Genomic DNA, 14,587 nt, shown 5'->3' with positions numbered 1-14,587 from the left:
GATTGCTGCTCTAGAGAAAAAAAAAATTGTTGCAGTTTTATTGTTAGAAGTCTTTAAAAAAATTATAATAATAATACAACATTGATGATTGGACATCATCACAAGCATTGTTAAATATGCATCTTGTAAAGTGATGAAGACCATGGTGGAGCTCCAGGACTGTCAGTGGCAGTTTATTGCAAGTGACAAGACAAGCACAATCCGAAATACAACAATTAAAAAACATCCGAATCTGACCACCCCATTAGGAACTCCTGCAAATTTCTTCTTCTTCTTCCTCTTCTACTTCTTCTTCTTTCTTTTTATTGCCACTCCCAGTTGAATTTTACTGTCAAACTAAGCCTAAAGCCAAAAGAATTACATGTTGCGTATTTAAAATAAGCACATAGCTTTGTTTTTAGGAAAGGCTGCTTAGCTTAATGCTAACAAAACAAAGAAAAACGCCTTTGACAGGCTAACAAATAGCATCGGTGTTAAGATATTTCTCCCTTTTGAGTAACGGATATTTGAACATAAACAGTCGAGTCACACTTGCAGACAGATGATATGACAATGCTCACAGGCATATTCTTTATCCCCTGCGAAGAACGACTAATATCGCTGGGGCTTCTTGAACTGTTTTGACCGGCTCCATAAAGTGGATTTCATGTCTGTACAACATATTTCCTTATGTTATTACTCTCTATTTTTAAAAAGTACAATAAAAAAATAAATAAACACTACAAAAACATTTGGGGGCAGAAGCTGGAACGAACTAATGGCATCTCCATTCATTTCAATGGGGGAAGATGATTTAGGATACAAGCACTTTGAGTTACGAGCGTGGTCACGGAAAACAAATTAAACTCGTATCTCAGGCACCACTGTAATGGAAACTCTCTTTTCCTTGCCTCTTGTCGAAACGTCAGCTGGGTTAGGGCCCTCCTCACCTGCGACCCTCATGAGGAAAAGCAGCATAGAGAAATTTGAGGGACACAATACATTTGCTCAGGACTAAAAACTATAAACTGGGACAAAAGGAGATAAAAAGGCACATGCAATATTTGTATCTCTGCGAAGTCTCATTAGGTCCAGATGGAATTTTTTCTTCATACGTAGGATTGAAGTACACACTAGGCTCTAGCTGCTCCTGTGAATTTTAGACATACATCTTCTATTGGAACTGGTTAGATTCATGTGTGCTTAATATTGTGGCTGGTGGGTGTATTTTCAGTAAGTGCTTTGTTTGAACTTTGTTAGACTCTGTGAAGACGAGCTTTTATGCGATACAAAATCCAAATTCAAGATTTAAAAAAAAAAGAAAATAATAATAACTTTATTCGGAATCGTCCATGCAGTACGTGAATGCAGAGGGTTGCGTCAGGAAGGGCATCCGGCTTAAAACCTTGCCAAACAAATATGAGCGTTCATCCAAAGAATTCCTTACTGGATCGGTCGTGGCCCGGGTTAACAACGTCCGCCAGCAGCGCCGTCAACCTGCGGGGCGCTGTTGGAAATTCAGCTACTGTGGGTCGAAGTCAAAGAAGAAGAAGAGGTGGAAAGCGGGTTCTTCATCAGAAAGAGAAGAGGAGCGCACAGAGCCTAGAACTGAATGTGGGGACTTTGAATGTTGGGACTATGACAGGAAAATCTCGGGAGTTGGTTGACATGATGATCAGGAGAAAGGTTGATATATTGTGTGTCCAGGAGACCAGGTGGAAAGGCAGTAAGGCTAGAAGTTTAGGGGCAGGGTTGAAATTATTTTACCATGGAAGAGAAATGGAGTCGGGGTTATTTGAAAAGAAGAGTTGGCTAAGAATGTCTTGGAGGTGAAAAGAGTATCAGATCGAGTGATGAGGCTGAAATTTGAAATTGAGGGTGTTATGTGTAATGTGATTAGTGGCTATGCCCCACGGGTAGGATCTGACCTAGAGGGGAAAGAGAAATTCTGGAAGGAGCGAGACGAAGTAGTTCTGAGCATCCCAGACAGAGAGAGAGTCGTAATTGGTGCAGATTCTACTGGACATGTTGGTGAAGGTAATAGGGGTGATGAAGAAGTGATGGGTAAGTACGGCATCCAGGAAAGGAACTTGGAGGGACAGATGGTGGTAGACTTTGCAACAAGGATGCAAATGGCTGTAGGTGAACACCTTTTTCCAGAAGAGGCACGGACATAAGTAGGTAGTGGTAGGGAAGAGTGTGGCTCGACAGCATAGGATGGTGTGTAAGATGACTCTGGTGGTGGGGAGGAAGATTAGGAAGACAAAGGCAGAGAAGAGAACCATGTGGTGGAAGCTGAGACAGGACGAGTGTTGTACAGCTTTCAGGAAGAAGTGAGACATGCTCTCGGTGGACAGGATGAGCTTGCGGAAGACTGGACCACTGCAGCCAAGGTGATCAGAGAACCTCACAGTACAGGAAATCATACTAGGAAAAAGGTTAGCTAAGAAGAAGTGGGACACTGAGAGGACCGAGGAGAGGCAAAAGGAATACATTGAGATGCGACATAGGGCAAAGGTAGAGGTGGCAAAGGCCAAACAAGAGGCATATGATGACATGTATGGCAGGTTGGACACTAAAGAAGGAGAAAAGGATCTATACAGGCTGGCCAGACAGAGGGATAGAGATGGGAAGGATGTGCAGCAGGTTAGGGTGATTAAGGATAGAGATGGAAATATGTTGGCTGGTGCCAACAGTGTGCTAGCTTGATGGAAAGAATACGTCGAGGAGTTGATGAATGAGGAAAATGAGAGAGAAGGGAGAGTAGAAGAGGCAAGTGTGGTGGACCAGGAAGTGGCAATGATTAGTAAGGGGGAAGTTAGAAAGGCATTAAAGAGGATGAAAAATGGAAAGGCAGTTGGTCCTGATGACATTCAGTATGGAAGCATCTAGGAGAGGTGGCTGGTTTTTGACCAGCTTGTTCAACAGAATTCTAGTGCGTGAGAAGATGCCTGAGGAATGGAGGAAAAGTGTACTGGTGCCCATTTTTAAGAACAAAGGTGATGTGCAGAGCTGTGGCGAAGAAGAATAAAGTTGATGAGCCACACAATGAAGTCGTGGGAAAGAGTAGTGGAGGCTAGACTCAGGACAGAAGTGAGTATTTGCGGGCAACAGTATGGTTTCATGCCTAGAAAGAGTACCACAGATGCATTATTTGCCTTGAGGATGTTGATTGAAAAGTACAGAAAAGGTCAGAAGGAGCAACATTGTGTCTTTGTAGATCTAGAGAAAGCCTACGACAGAGTACCCAGAGAGGAACTGTGGTACTGCATGCGGAAGTCAGGAGTGGCAGAGAAGTATGTTAGAATAATACAGGACATGTACGAGGGCAGCAGAACAGCGGTGAGGTGTGCTGTAGGTGTGACAGACAAATTTAAGGTGGAGGTGGGACTGCATCAGGGATCAGCCCTGAGCCCCTTCCTGTTTGCAGTGGTGATGGATTGGCTAACAGATGAGGTTAGACTGGAATCCCCGTGGACCATGATGTTTGCAAATGACATTGTGATCTGCAGTGAAAGCAGGGAGCAGCTGGAGGAACAGTTAGAAAGATGGAGGCATGCACTGGAAAGAAAAGAACTGAAGATTAGCCGAAGTAAAACAGAATATATATGAATGAATGAGAGGGGTGGTGGGGGAAGAGTGAGGTGACAGGGAGAATAGATAGCGAGGGTGGAGGACTTTAAATACTTGGGGTCAACCGTCCAGAGCAATGGTGAGTGTGGTCAGGAAGTGAAGAAAGGGGTCCAAGCAGGTTGGAACGCGTGGAGGAAGGTGTCAGGTGTGTGATGTGACAGAAGAGTCTCTGCTAGGATGAAGGGCAAAGTTTATAAAACAGTGGCGAGGCCAGCCATGATGGACGGATTAGAGACGGTGGCACTGAAGAGACAACAGGAAGCAGAGTTGGAGGTGACGGAAATGAAGATGTTGAGGTTCGGTCTCGCAGTGACCAGGTTGGATAAAATTAGAAATGAGCTCATCAGAGGGACGGCCAAGGTTCGATGTTTTGGAGACAAAGTTACAGAGAGCAGATTTCGATGTTTTGGACACGTCCAGAGGAGAAATAGTGAGTATGTTGGTAGAAGGATGATGATAATGGAGCTGCCAGGCAAGAGAGCTAGAGGAATACCAAAGAGAAGGTTGATGGATGTGGTGAGGGAAGACATGAGGGCATTTGGTGTTCGAGAGGAGGATGCAGGGCATAGGCTTAACATGGAAAAGGATGCCGCGCTGTGGCGACCCCTAACGGGACAAGCCGAAAGGAAAAGAAGAAAGAAGAGTCCATGCAGTAACGTGGTTGTGCAACCGCACTGTAATCCACGGAGAGGACATGGTGTCAACTGCAGGCTCCATCAAGAATTAAGATCAAATGTATTTGTGGGATAATGCTTATTAAACATAGGAATTGTGTCTTCTCTTCTCTTCTCTCTCTTTTTTTCTGGCAGGATGAGCATTCTCACTCTTCAGTTGTCTGATTTCCTCTCCGGGTTTCCAGCACCCAGAATGAGGCAGTTTGGCGAGCCGCACCATCTGGGAGCTTTTCCCACCTCGTCCAAAAACCAGCCGCGCAGATATATTTCATTGGCCCTGAGCACCGCAGTCTCTGGCTTTTCAATGTCACATCACGTTATTTAACCTCGCTATCTATTCCAACAGCAACTTCCCGTCCCCTCTTACAGGGGACAATCCAGTGTTGCAGGCCAGCCTCGTGCTACAGTACGCTGGGGGATTGGCAGATAGCATTCTTGTTGTTCTTTCAACTTCCTCGAGCTCTCATTGTGTAGATTCAGACGCATGCTGTGCTTCTCTCTCTTTTTTTTTTTTTTGTATCCATCTCTGTCTCTCTTACTGTGGCTTCGTTGATTATGGTGTTGGTCTGGAGCTGGAGGGCTTGGCATCCAAATGAAACTCTACGTATTTGTGCACCGACTTGTTTGCTCTTGCGTGGATGATCAAATACCGTCAAACTGGAAATTACTCACTCCCCGGCCCAAATAAGAATTCATGTTTATTGGTTGAATGAGTATCTTCTGGCAGGAAATGACACAAGAGAGGGGCAAATCCTTTTGTCTGAAAGATAGTCATGTGCGTTTTCAGTTTTGTTTACAATTTGAAAATTGATTTTGAGGAAACGCAATATTTTTGCAACCTTTCTAAAGTGCCCTAACTTGAAGCATAAGTTAGAGCATTCTAATCAATGAGAAATTTGGAACACGGGATATGCCCGGTGCATAGGTTCGCTCGCCCAAAATCCTGAACAGGATAAGCCGTGTGGAGAATGGATGGATGGATCGATATGCGTCTTTTCAAAAGCTATCAATACTTTTGTGGATGGAATTTTGGAATGATATGATATTTTGTCACTTTCGTATGCCATTTACAGCTAAAAGATACCGCTTGAATAGGAAAATAATCACTTTAGCACTTTCATGTAGTTAGGAGGTCTGCCTCAAAGTCAAATCTCCGGGTTTGAATCATAACCTTTTCACGTGGAACATGTGCGCTCTGCGCTAGCGTGGGGTTTCTCCGGGTACTCTTCCAATAACATGCATGTTAACTACTCAAAATTTCCCACTGGCATTATGTGAATGCGAATGCTTGTTTGTCTGTATGTGCCCTGTTAGTGTTGTACTCCGCTTCTTGCCCAGTCAGCTGGGATCAACTGCAGCTAGTAGGAGAGATAAGTAGTACAAAGGGGTCGTAATTCCAAAATGTATGTTTGGCACAAGCACAAGACTGCTCATCATCAAAAGCACACCATACCGACGCAGTCAAGCATCGTGGTGGCAGCGTCACGCTTTGGGGCGGTTTTTCTTCAGCTGGAACTGGAGCCTTAGTTAAAGTGGAGGGACTTACTGTATGAACACTTCGAAATAGCAGTCAGTGTTTGCATAAAACCTTCAGTCTTCTGCTAGAAAGAAAGAAAAATGCAACCACATTATTTGAGTTGTTTACCTTACCTCTCAAAAAGATTTTTAATCAGTTGTGTTGCTCAGGTTATAGGACACATTGATGTTAAAAAAACGAAGGTTTCAAATTATTTATTTTGGTCTGTTTTTTTTTTTTTTTATATCACAAAAACCTGGCATTTGAACAGGGGTGTGTAGACTTTTTATATCCACTTCATCAAAATGTGTCCAAGGGCATCATTTTTCAGCTGCCTTTCTCATTTTGAGCATGCTCCCATAACAAACACACGAAACTAAACATACTGTATGCAGCATCCGAGACGAAAAGCACCACGCTGCTCTATTTCTAAATTATTACAGTTGCGCTCGAAATGAGATGTGAAACATCTGTTGGAAGGGATGTGGATTTAACAGCACTGTCACACACATCACGATGGATGGCACAGGAGAGGCAGGCCTGTCTGTCATATTTGAAAATACCCAAATGCGACAAGCTGCAAACGGGGAGGTTGGCGGATTTAAGATCAGAGCGGAGACGCAGGGGAGATGGCAACGAGTGCAAATGCACTTTGGTGGTTTTTTTTTTTGGGGTGAAGCAGCCCGCCTCTGCTTGAAAGCGCAGCCACTGCAGCATAAATGAGAATGTGCCATTTCTTAGACAGTGATATGCTGTTGGCAAAAATAACTGTACAATTATGGAGAATGGAAGCTCCACCACATGCACAAGGCTGAAAAGGAGAAATCTACCATGTGATTACTCGCCCCCGGCAGAAAGTGTATAAATGTAAATGGTACGAAAGCAGCTTTGTAGCATATTCACAGCGACTTTATTCCTATTCTATTCTGCTCTCGCTGTTTACTTAAGCATCTGCGGGAGACCGTCTCTGATTTACAGGCATCAATTACTTGCATCGACAGTCGTACCTTCTACAAGCTAGCCTTTTATAGTCTTCGTCCTACATCTGAATGATCAACAAGGTTGTGCGCACAAAAGGCAGGTGGACTGTCACATTAAAGAGACGACTTCGAAACCGATTTGCAGAGCTGCCTCTGACCACGTGGTATTTATTGGATGGAGCGTATATGTCGGCTAATTACACTGTGAACAAAGGCATGTCATTTGGTTGGACAGCGTACCAGTAATGATTCGATAAAAAGGAGATTCCACTTGAGTTAGTGCTGAAGTCAAGAATATTAAAATGCCTTTCGCTTTTGGGCTTTCACCCACACACGGTAACTCCCAATTTTATTAGTGCTATGTCAACATAAAGGCATCAGGCACGGTACCCAAATGCAAAAAAAAAAAAAAAAAAAAAGTGGTGGCACAGTCAGGCGGTCTCATAAAAGGAGATTTATTCACCAAAAAAGAATACAAAATTAAACAAATAAAAAAAAACAAGGAGCACAGGTGCAAAAGATCACAAAGAGCAAACACACACACGCAGCAACAATGAACCGACTAGAATGAACGAAAGCGGACAAGGACAAACAATTAAACAATTTGGGAGGTGTAAAAAAAACGGCAATTATGGAATACACGTTGACCTCTTGACATGACCTGCTTTGAAAATATGTCAACATTATCATGGCAAAATATTGGCTTCCACCCAGAGCAAGTTTGTTTTCGGAGTGTGTCAAGTTGTTGAAAATTGTTCAGTCTTAGCACGTTTCATCCTTAATACTGGTGAGATCACATTGACGTCTAGATTTCTGGAAAATCCTCCCGTTGCGGATAGATAACGAGTCCCTGAGCGTCCGTAAGACAATTGAAGGCATTTGAGGGAATCTTCTCGGGCACCAGCAGGTTATTTTCGAGGTGGACTGAAGCCAAGGCGGAGCCAGAATTACGGGGATGACACACACCCCACTGCCTCAGCAGCCTGAAAACACAACACGGCACAACCGCAAACCCATCACAAATAAGGCATTTTCATTGGCCCAACAGAACAATCTTTTGGAACCACAAAAGAAGAAGTTGTATTTCTGTTTATTGTTGCAGATAACGATAAAAAATATAGATGCGACGGCACTCCCACCTGATGTAGTTGTTGTCCAGCCTCAGGACTTGCAGGTTCTTAAACTGTCGAACCCAACGAGGGACCTCCCCCAGATGGTTGTCGTCCAACAGGAGCTCAGCAAGCGAGCGGAACGTTCCGACAAAAGACCCCCGCTCAATACCCTCGTTCCTCAAGGCGTTGTGGGATAGACGAAGTGACTGCAGGCCAGGCCGCAGGTGGCGAAAGATGAGAGCGGGGATGCGGCTGATGTTGTTTTGTTGGACGTTCAGTTTTAGGAGACGGCGAGGCAGATTCACGGGCACTGATGTCAGCTGGTTTGAAGAGAGATCCAGGGCTTCGAGTCTTCTGTGGGGGGGGGGGAGTTATAGTTATAGAATAGACTGAATGGCTTAGGCGCTGAATACATTCAAGAAATGCTCATAAACCCAGCAAGGCTCTGAGCTGCCGACTCCGATCAGATCATGGAGCCCAGAGTTCAAACCAAACATGGTGAGTGCAACATTTCGCTCTATGCTGCGCACAAATGCAAGACGCTGCCAACAGAAGTCAAGTCACCTCCAAGCATCAGCCATCGGAAGACATGAACACTTCTATGTTTTTGAGACCCGACATTTCACACCTGACCCATAACACAATGAAGGGACATACAGGGAAGATGTCTGAGTTATTAAAAACAGAGTTGACAAAAAAATAAGTTACAGATTGCTGTTAAAAATCTTGTCTCTTTTTTTTTTTTTTTTTTTTTTATATAAACCTTCTTAATACTCATCATATATTGGCCTGTCCTGTAGCAGGCCGGACTTGTCGAGCACACCTGATCTGTATTCACAGTTATTGCCGGGAAGCTCAGCAGTGAGGCGAACACTTCTCAGAGTTCCACACGTGCTATTAATGAGCAGTCACACTCGCTCACTCCAACAACTACAGTTCCACACACACACACACACACACACACACACACACACACACACACACACACACACACACATAAACATTCTGGCACAGTTGAGATCTGAACGACATTATTTATATATTTCACGAGTGTCATTGAGTCAAAGTCGCCTCGAGATCTGTTTTTTCCCCTCTTATCACTCAGTGGTGCCAAGTAACAAAGTACAAATACTTTCTCACTGTACTTAAATCGATTTTCACATATCTGTACTTGAGTATTTATTGCTCCTGTGACTTTTTACTTTTACTCCCTCCATTTGACGACAGATATCGATACTTCCCATTGCTTACTTTATCACTTTTTTTTTTTTTTTCCAACCTCGGCCGATGATGTCATGACATACAAAGGGACGTAAATAGGGCGCTAGAGAACTACGCTTGACATCTTGGTGGTACAGTGTGAGTACTTTTGCCAGTCTGCTATCACTTGACAACATACTGAGAGTAGACTTTATTTAGACACCGATGAAAGATGAAGATGAAAATTTGGACTTGTTGCGAGTTCACTTCATAAACACTTGGGCACACAAGTGTGCAGCGTGTGTTTGGGCAATGCTCCCCATGCCTCCGACTGGCCTCGTGGCACATGAAGCGCATTTACTGTCTGCTACTTGCAGCTTCTGGTCACAACACGCACATTGTCGTGGCTCAGTTGCGGAAGCGGAGATTTGGCAGGAAGGAGTCAAAAACACTTTTGTCATTGGACAAAATCCTACACAAAGCGCTTGAAGGAACGTTACTTGAGATTTTCTAAGATAGGAGCCCAAGAAACCACATAAGTGACAAGGAGCCAACCGAGAGTGAACAAACACTGGAACCTAAATGCACACAAGGTAATGACAGGACAAGAGGGAGCCGGAGAAAACGCCCCGGAAAAATAAGAAGCCGATTGGCTGACGTTGGAGGAGCAGAGCTGACGAGACTAGGTGGAGACGACGACGCAACGAATAGACGGTGCGAGAGAGTCAGGAAAAACAAATGCAAAACTCCAGGTACTCCAGTCTGAACACAAAACATGAGTATCGTGGAAAATACACAGAAGATGAAGTGATGAGAGAACTGTAACAACTGAAACACATTCGAGTTCATATCAAAGTTAAAAATTAAAAATTAAAAAAAGACGCATCCAGGCGGTTCTCGTCACCAAATCCAGAAGCCAGAGAGTCTGGCATGGTTTCAGGGTGTGTCGGCGCTTTTGGCAAATGTAACTTTCACTACTGTGACAGCACCATTAGTGGTAAAAGCACACCCACATTTTGGGAGTAGTACTTTCACACACACATGATTTCAACAAGACTATTCTAAAGTACATTTAGCAAGAATGACTTCAAATCTGCGTGCGGGTGCTGCGAGGAGAGAAGGCAGTAGAGTACAGTGAAGCGTTCCATTACTATCTTTCTTTACAGATTCTCTGTGTCTGCAACTGTTTCCCCAACATTTCAGTTTTCCTACCTGGGCCCCGTTTTAGCCAAGTATCAGGTTATTACAGCTTTGTCAAACTCGTTTTTGTCGCGGGGGCCGTTACGATTGAACCCATATAAATGTATAATCGCCTCATATTATTACATGTACAAAAAAAAAAAAGTGATCAATGACTAGTTTTGAAATCAGAAGCCAGTAAAAACAATGTTCAACTATTGTTTAGTTTATTTTAAAAGGAGCATCGTGAACATAAAAAAAAAGTCCTTGCAGTGTCTCAGCATTTTTTTAAAATTAAAACAGTTTGCAATTTGGGCATTTTAGCAAGAAACAGGCGCAGGGCACATAAAATGATGTGGCGGACCGGATCTGGCCCCCAGGCCTTGAGTTTGAGACCTGTGATATATAAGCACCCAGCACAGTTGTGACATCATGCTGCTAACGAGCTAGCCGCGCCTACACTACGAAAATAAGTCTTCATAAATAACGGGAATCATTCAAACTTGGCAGGGTTGTTAACAACACTCTTCTCTATAGTGTTTCAAATTTAGAAGACAAATGTGTTTGCATTTTTCAAGGACTTTGATGAATGTGACTTATTTGTCTTTCGGCAGCTTTTTCCAATATAATCCACAGTCTCTGAAAGTGCGCTTGATGCTCTTTTTTTTTTTTTTGCGCTCTCCCAGGAGCTCCCACTGTGGTTCAGAAGAATCCCGGGGAGCAATGGAAAAACCCACAGGAATTAACGATATTTATATACAAGTCACACACACACATATACAGATTAGTGCTTACAGAAACTCCTTTCGAATTCCCATCATCAGTGTGAGTCATCACAGAATAGCAAATGATCTGTCAGTGAATGTTTCTTTGGATGGAAGTTGATCTGCCACACGTTTGACCGCAAATCCAAATGCATGCAGTGTAATACTGTCGTGACATCTCCCCCTTGTGGCTGACAGGGGAACTACAGTATGTTCTATGAAAGTGCTGCGTGGACAGATCAGTGCTCGACAACCGCCGGTGTGTTGTGAAAGATCGTCACGTGTGCGGTTGAAAATGATAAAATGTCAGCTATAATTGTAGCAGAACCATAAAATGATCGTCCACTAGGTGGCAGAAGGTACAATTAACCTTTTATAGCCAGCATTATTTAAGTATACAGCACACTATATACTTTTTTTGTGACAGTGTTGTCTGGTGTTGTGCCATTAGGTTGTTCTAATGTGAAATATTTGCCGGGACTCAATAAAGGTTGAGAGACACTGGAGTGGACGGATGTGATTGGATGGGCCCACCTAAGGCGTGTCCAGACAAGTTGGGAAAGGCCTTCATCACGCAGGAGGTTATGACCGAGGTCAAGCGTTTCCAAATGACTGCAGCCCCTCAGTGCCTCTTCCGTCAACTGCTCAATCAGATTCTCAGCCATTTTTAATGTCTATTTCAAAGAAAGACACAAAGAATAGAATTGAGCAGATTGAAAGGAGAAGGTCTGCACGAATCACGTTGCTGTGCTTTGAGTTGCACCTGCAGAGAGCGGGGAAGACCCTGGGGGAGAGCGCGGAAACGGTTTTTCTCCAGCTTGAGGCGAAGAAGCCTCTTGAGAGGTTTGAATGCTTTTGGCGACACGCCGCCCTCGTGGAGACCGTTCCCTTCCAGTTCCAGGTTCAAGAGGTTCAGCAAACCTATCATGACCAGAATTTGCATACCGAGACTCGGTCGCTCTTTGCTGCGCCGAGACGCGACGGTCTACCTGTGAACCCGTGAGGTGCGAGGGTGTGGAGCTCGTTGCTGTTCACGCTCAGTTCTTCGAGCGACGGCGGCAGCGTCGGGATCATTGTGAGCCGGTTGCCGTCTAAGTTCAGCTTCTTCACAGCGGTCAAGTTCTAAAGAGCACACATCAAAAAGAGCAGTCGAAAACGCCAAAGAACAAAATAGATGCTTGTCCTAAACTCCATCATTTTCATCTAAAAACTGGAATTACAGAGTTCAAAGAATTGAACCAAGTGAAAGAATGCCAAATAAATCTGCGCAAGTCATCTGTATCATCTATCATGTCGTATTTTTGGTACGGCCTATCAATGTGGCGTTGAGCGAAAGCTGCTGCGGTTGATGCGTGTCATCTGACAGCTGCGGACTGGATCCGTCGCAGCGTCCCTCCAGCCAGTCCATCAGTCCTCTGTCATTAACTAGGATGTGAAAAAAAAAAAAAAAAAAAAAAAAAAAAAAAAAAAAGACCCTAAAAATAATTTGCTTTCCTCCACGTCATTGGCTGCAGCTGTTTTCCAACAAGTCCTTTGCAGCCAATCGCATCAGAGTGATCTGATGCTGCCGTGCAATGATTGGTCAGAGCGCTTGAGTGCGGTCGGGATCTTTGTGTGCGTTTGGCCTGTGGTCAAGTTGAGGTTAGACCGAAGGTTATTCTTAGAAAGGATGAGTTCATGTGATTCCCAGCACTCACCCTCAAATTATTGTAATGATACAGGATTAAGGCTGCCTTTGATTTTAATTAGATGCAAGGGCCTTTTTTGGGGCAATTTGACATCAATGAAATACATTGAAAACTTGCTTATATGTAACAAGATGCCAATCCTGTGCTGAAATAACTCAATCAGAGTAGCGTGCGTGTCACGTGGTTTTAACGCTGCAGTTTCTCCAGCTTGGCTTAAAAAGGCAGCGATTCTACTGGAACTGGTACATTGACACGTTCTCCGCTGTGTGACGTTTTAAGCCACAAGGTGCGTGGACCTTGTTTTGCGGGTGCACTATTTCCAGCGACGGGACAGACATGTAGGTGCAAGGCTACTCACAGACAGCGGGTTTCGGCTGAATGAATCATCGTCCAGCTGGTTTTTGCTCAAGTCCAGCTCTTCCAGTTTTGGCAGGCCCGAGAAAATGTCCGGAGGAATGACTCTGATGTTGTTCTCTTGGTGAAACAAAGATGAAGGAAAATGAGCTCATGGGTTTCAGAGGCAGCGGCATTATGAGGACAAAAGTATTGGGACGCCATTTAAACCAACAGGATTAGAAAATATTGACGGAATCGTTTCGATTGCAAGATGTTGACCAGTGCGCCTGTGGACTTTTTTTTTGTACATTCATCCAGCAGAAGAACTTTCGCAGCGTTAGAAGTCACCGATCTTGGATGCGAGGGTCTGGCTCCCAATTACGATTCCAGTTCATCCCAAAGGTGTTTGATGGGGTTGATGCCTGGACGGAACCTCATTTCAACAAAGTTGCAAGCATCTAATAATCCAAAAATATCTGATGTGTGTGGGATGTCTAAATTGACCCAGGACCCTTCATCGTGACGCAGTGGAACCACCAAATTTAATTCAATTGGCTAAAAAAAAACGACAATATTGAAAAACGAATCAAATATCAGATTAGTGAAATATAATCACGTTTCCTCATGAGGGTCCTGGGTGAGTTGGTGCCGACCCCAGCTGACTTTTGGTACACCGCCAACCATTCACACCAATTTGGATTCTTCAATGAACCTAGCATTAACGTGCATGTTTTCGGAAGGCGGGAGGAAGCCAGAATACCCGTAGAAAAGCCACACAGGCACGGGCACGACGTTAGGAAGGCCGAAGCGAAATTTGAACCCAGAACGTCTCAACTGTGAGGCGGACATGCTAACCACTTGGGTGCAATTGCCAGAAGCAAAAAGATCCTTTTTTTGTTTCCATCGTTACTGACATGAGCGTTTGCCAACATATACTATGACGAGATGTGGGAGGCGGCTGCGCTTCATTGACATGTATGACCTATATTTCCTGCGCGGTCTCACGATACATCCGTAATTTCAAGCGACACACCTCCCACATCCATCTTGGTGGCCTCCGGGTTGCGGATGATTGGCAGGCGAGTCATGCCCACGTCCCTGCAGCTGATTTCGCTCTTGTCAGTCTGACACCGAGACTCAGGCGAGATGTTGTTTGTTTCAGTCTGGTTGCTGGGAGCTTGAGTTGACTCTTCTTCTCCTCCATCCTCCTCGCCTTCCTCTTCTTCCCCTTCTTCTGCTCCTTCTTCCTCTTCCTGACACCAAAAAATCAAAATATTCAACAACCTGCATCACCCGAACGTCAACCACAGCTCCATTCAAGAAGATTCAACCTCCTCATCTTCTTCTTCTTCCTCCTCGTCCTCATCGTCGTCGTCGTCGTCGTCGTCATCGTCGTCGTCGTCATCTTCGTCTTCCTCCTCTTTCCCCTGTGCTTTCTCTGGAACCATTAGCCGCCTCTTCTCAGCATGAAGCTCCTTCAGTACAGCCATGAAGGTGCTGCTCGCATCTGCTCCTTTTTTGTTCAT

The 14,587-nt window shown here is 44.3% G+C and overlaps 1 protein-coding gene across 1 annotated transcript; it reads right to left on the bottom strand.

The window, feature by feature from the left end:
* Positions 1 to 7,365: 7,365 nt before the first annotated feature.
* On the bottom strand, positions 7,366 to 14,587 carry si:dkey-32e6.6 (extracellular matrix protein 2). Its single transcript, XM_061685730.1, is given in 7 exon segments — positions 7,366 to 7,765; positions 7,922 to 8,248; positions 11,572 to 11,711; positions 11,801 to 11,958; positions 12,027 to 12,159; positions 13,084 to 13,199; positions 14,095 to 14,587. Coding segments are annotated over 7 exon segments (1,545 nt in total). The 3' UTR covers positions 7,366 to 7,587.

This window comes from Phycodurus eques, chromosome 1, assembly GCF_024500275.1.
Source record: "Phycodurus eques isolate BA_2022a chromosome 1, UOR_Pequ_1.1, whole genome shotgun sequence".
NCBI lineage: Eukaryota > Metazoa > Chordata > Actinopteri > Syngnathiformes > Syngnathidae > Phycodurus > Phycodurus eques.
The sequence above is the reverse complement of the archived record's forward strand: the minus strand, read 5'-3'. Positions and strand labels throughout refer to the sequence as shown.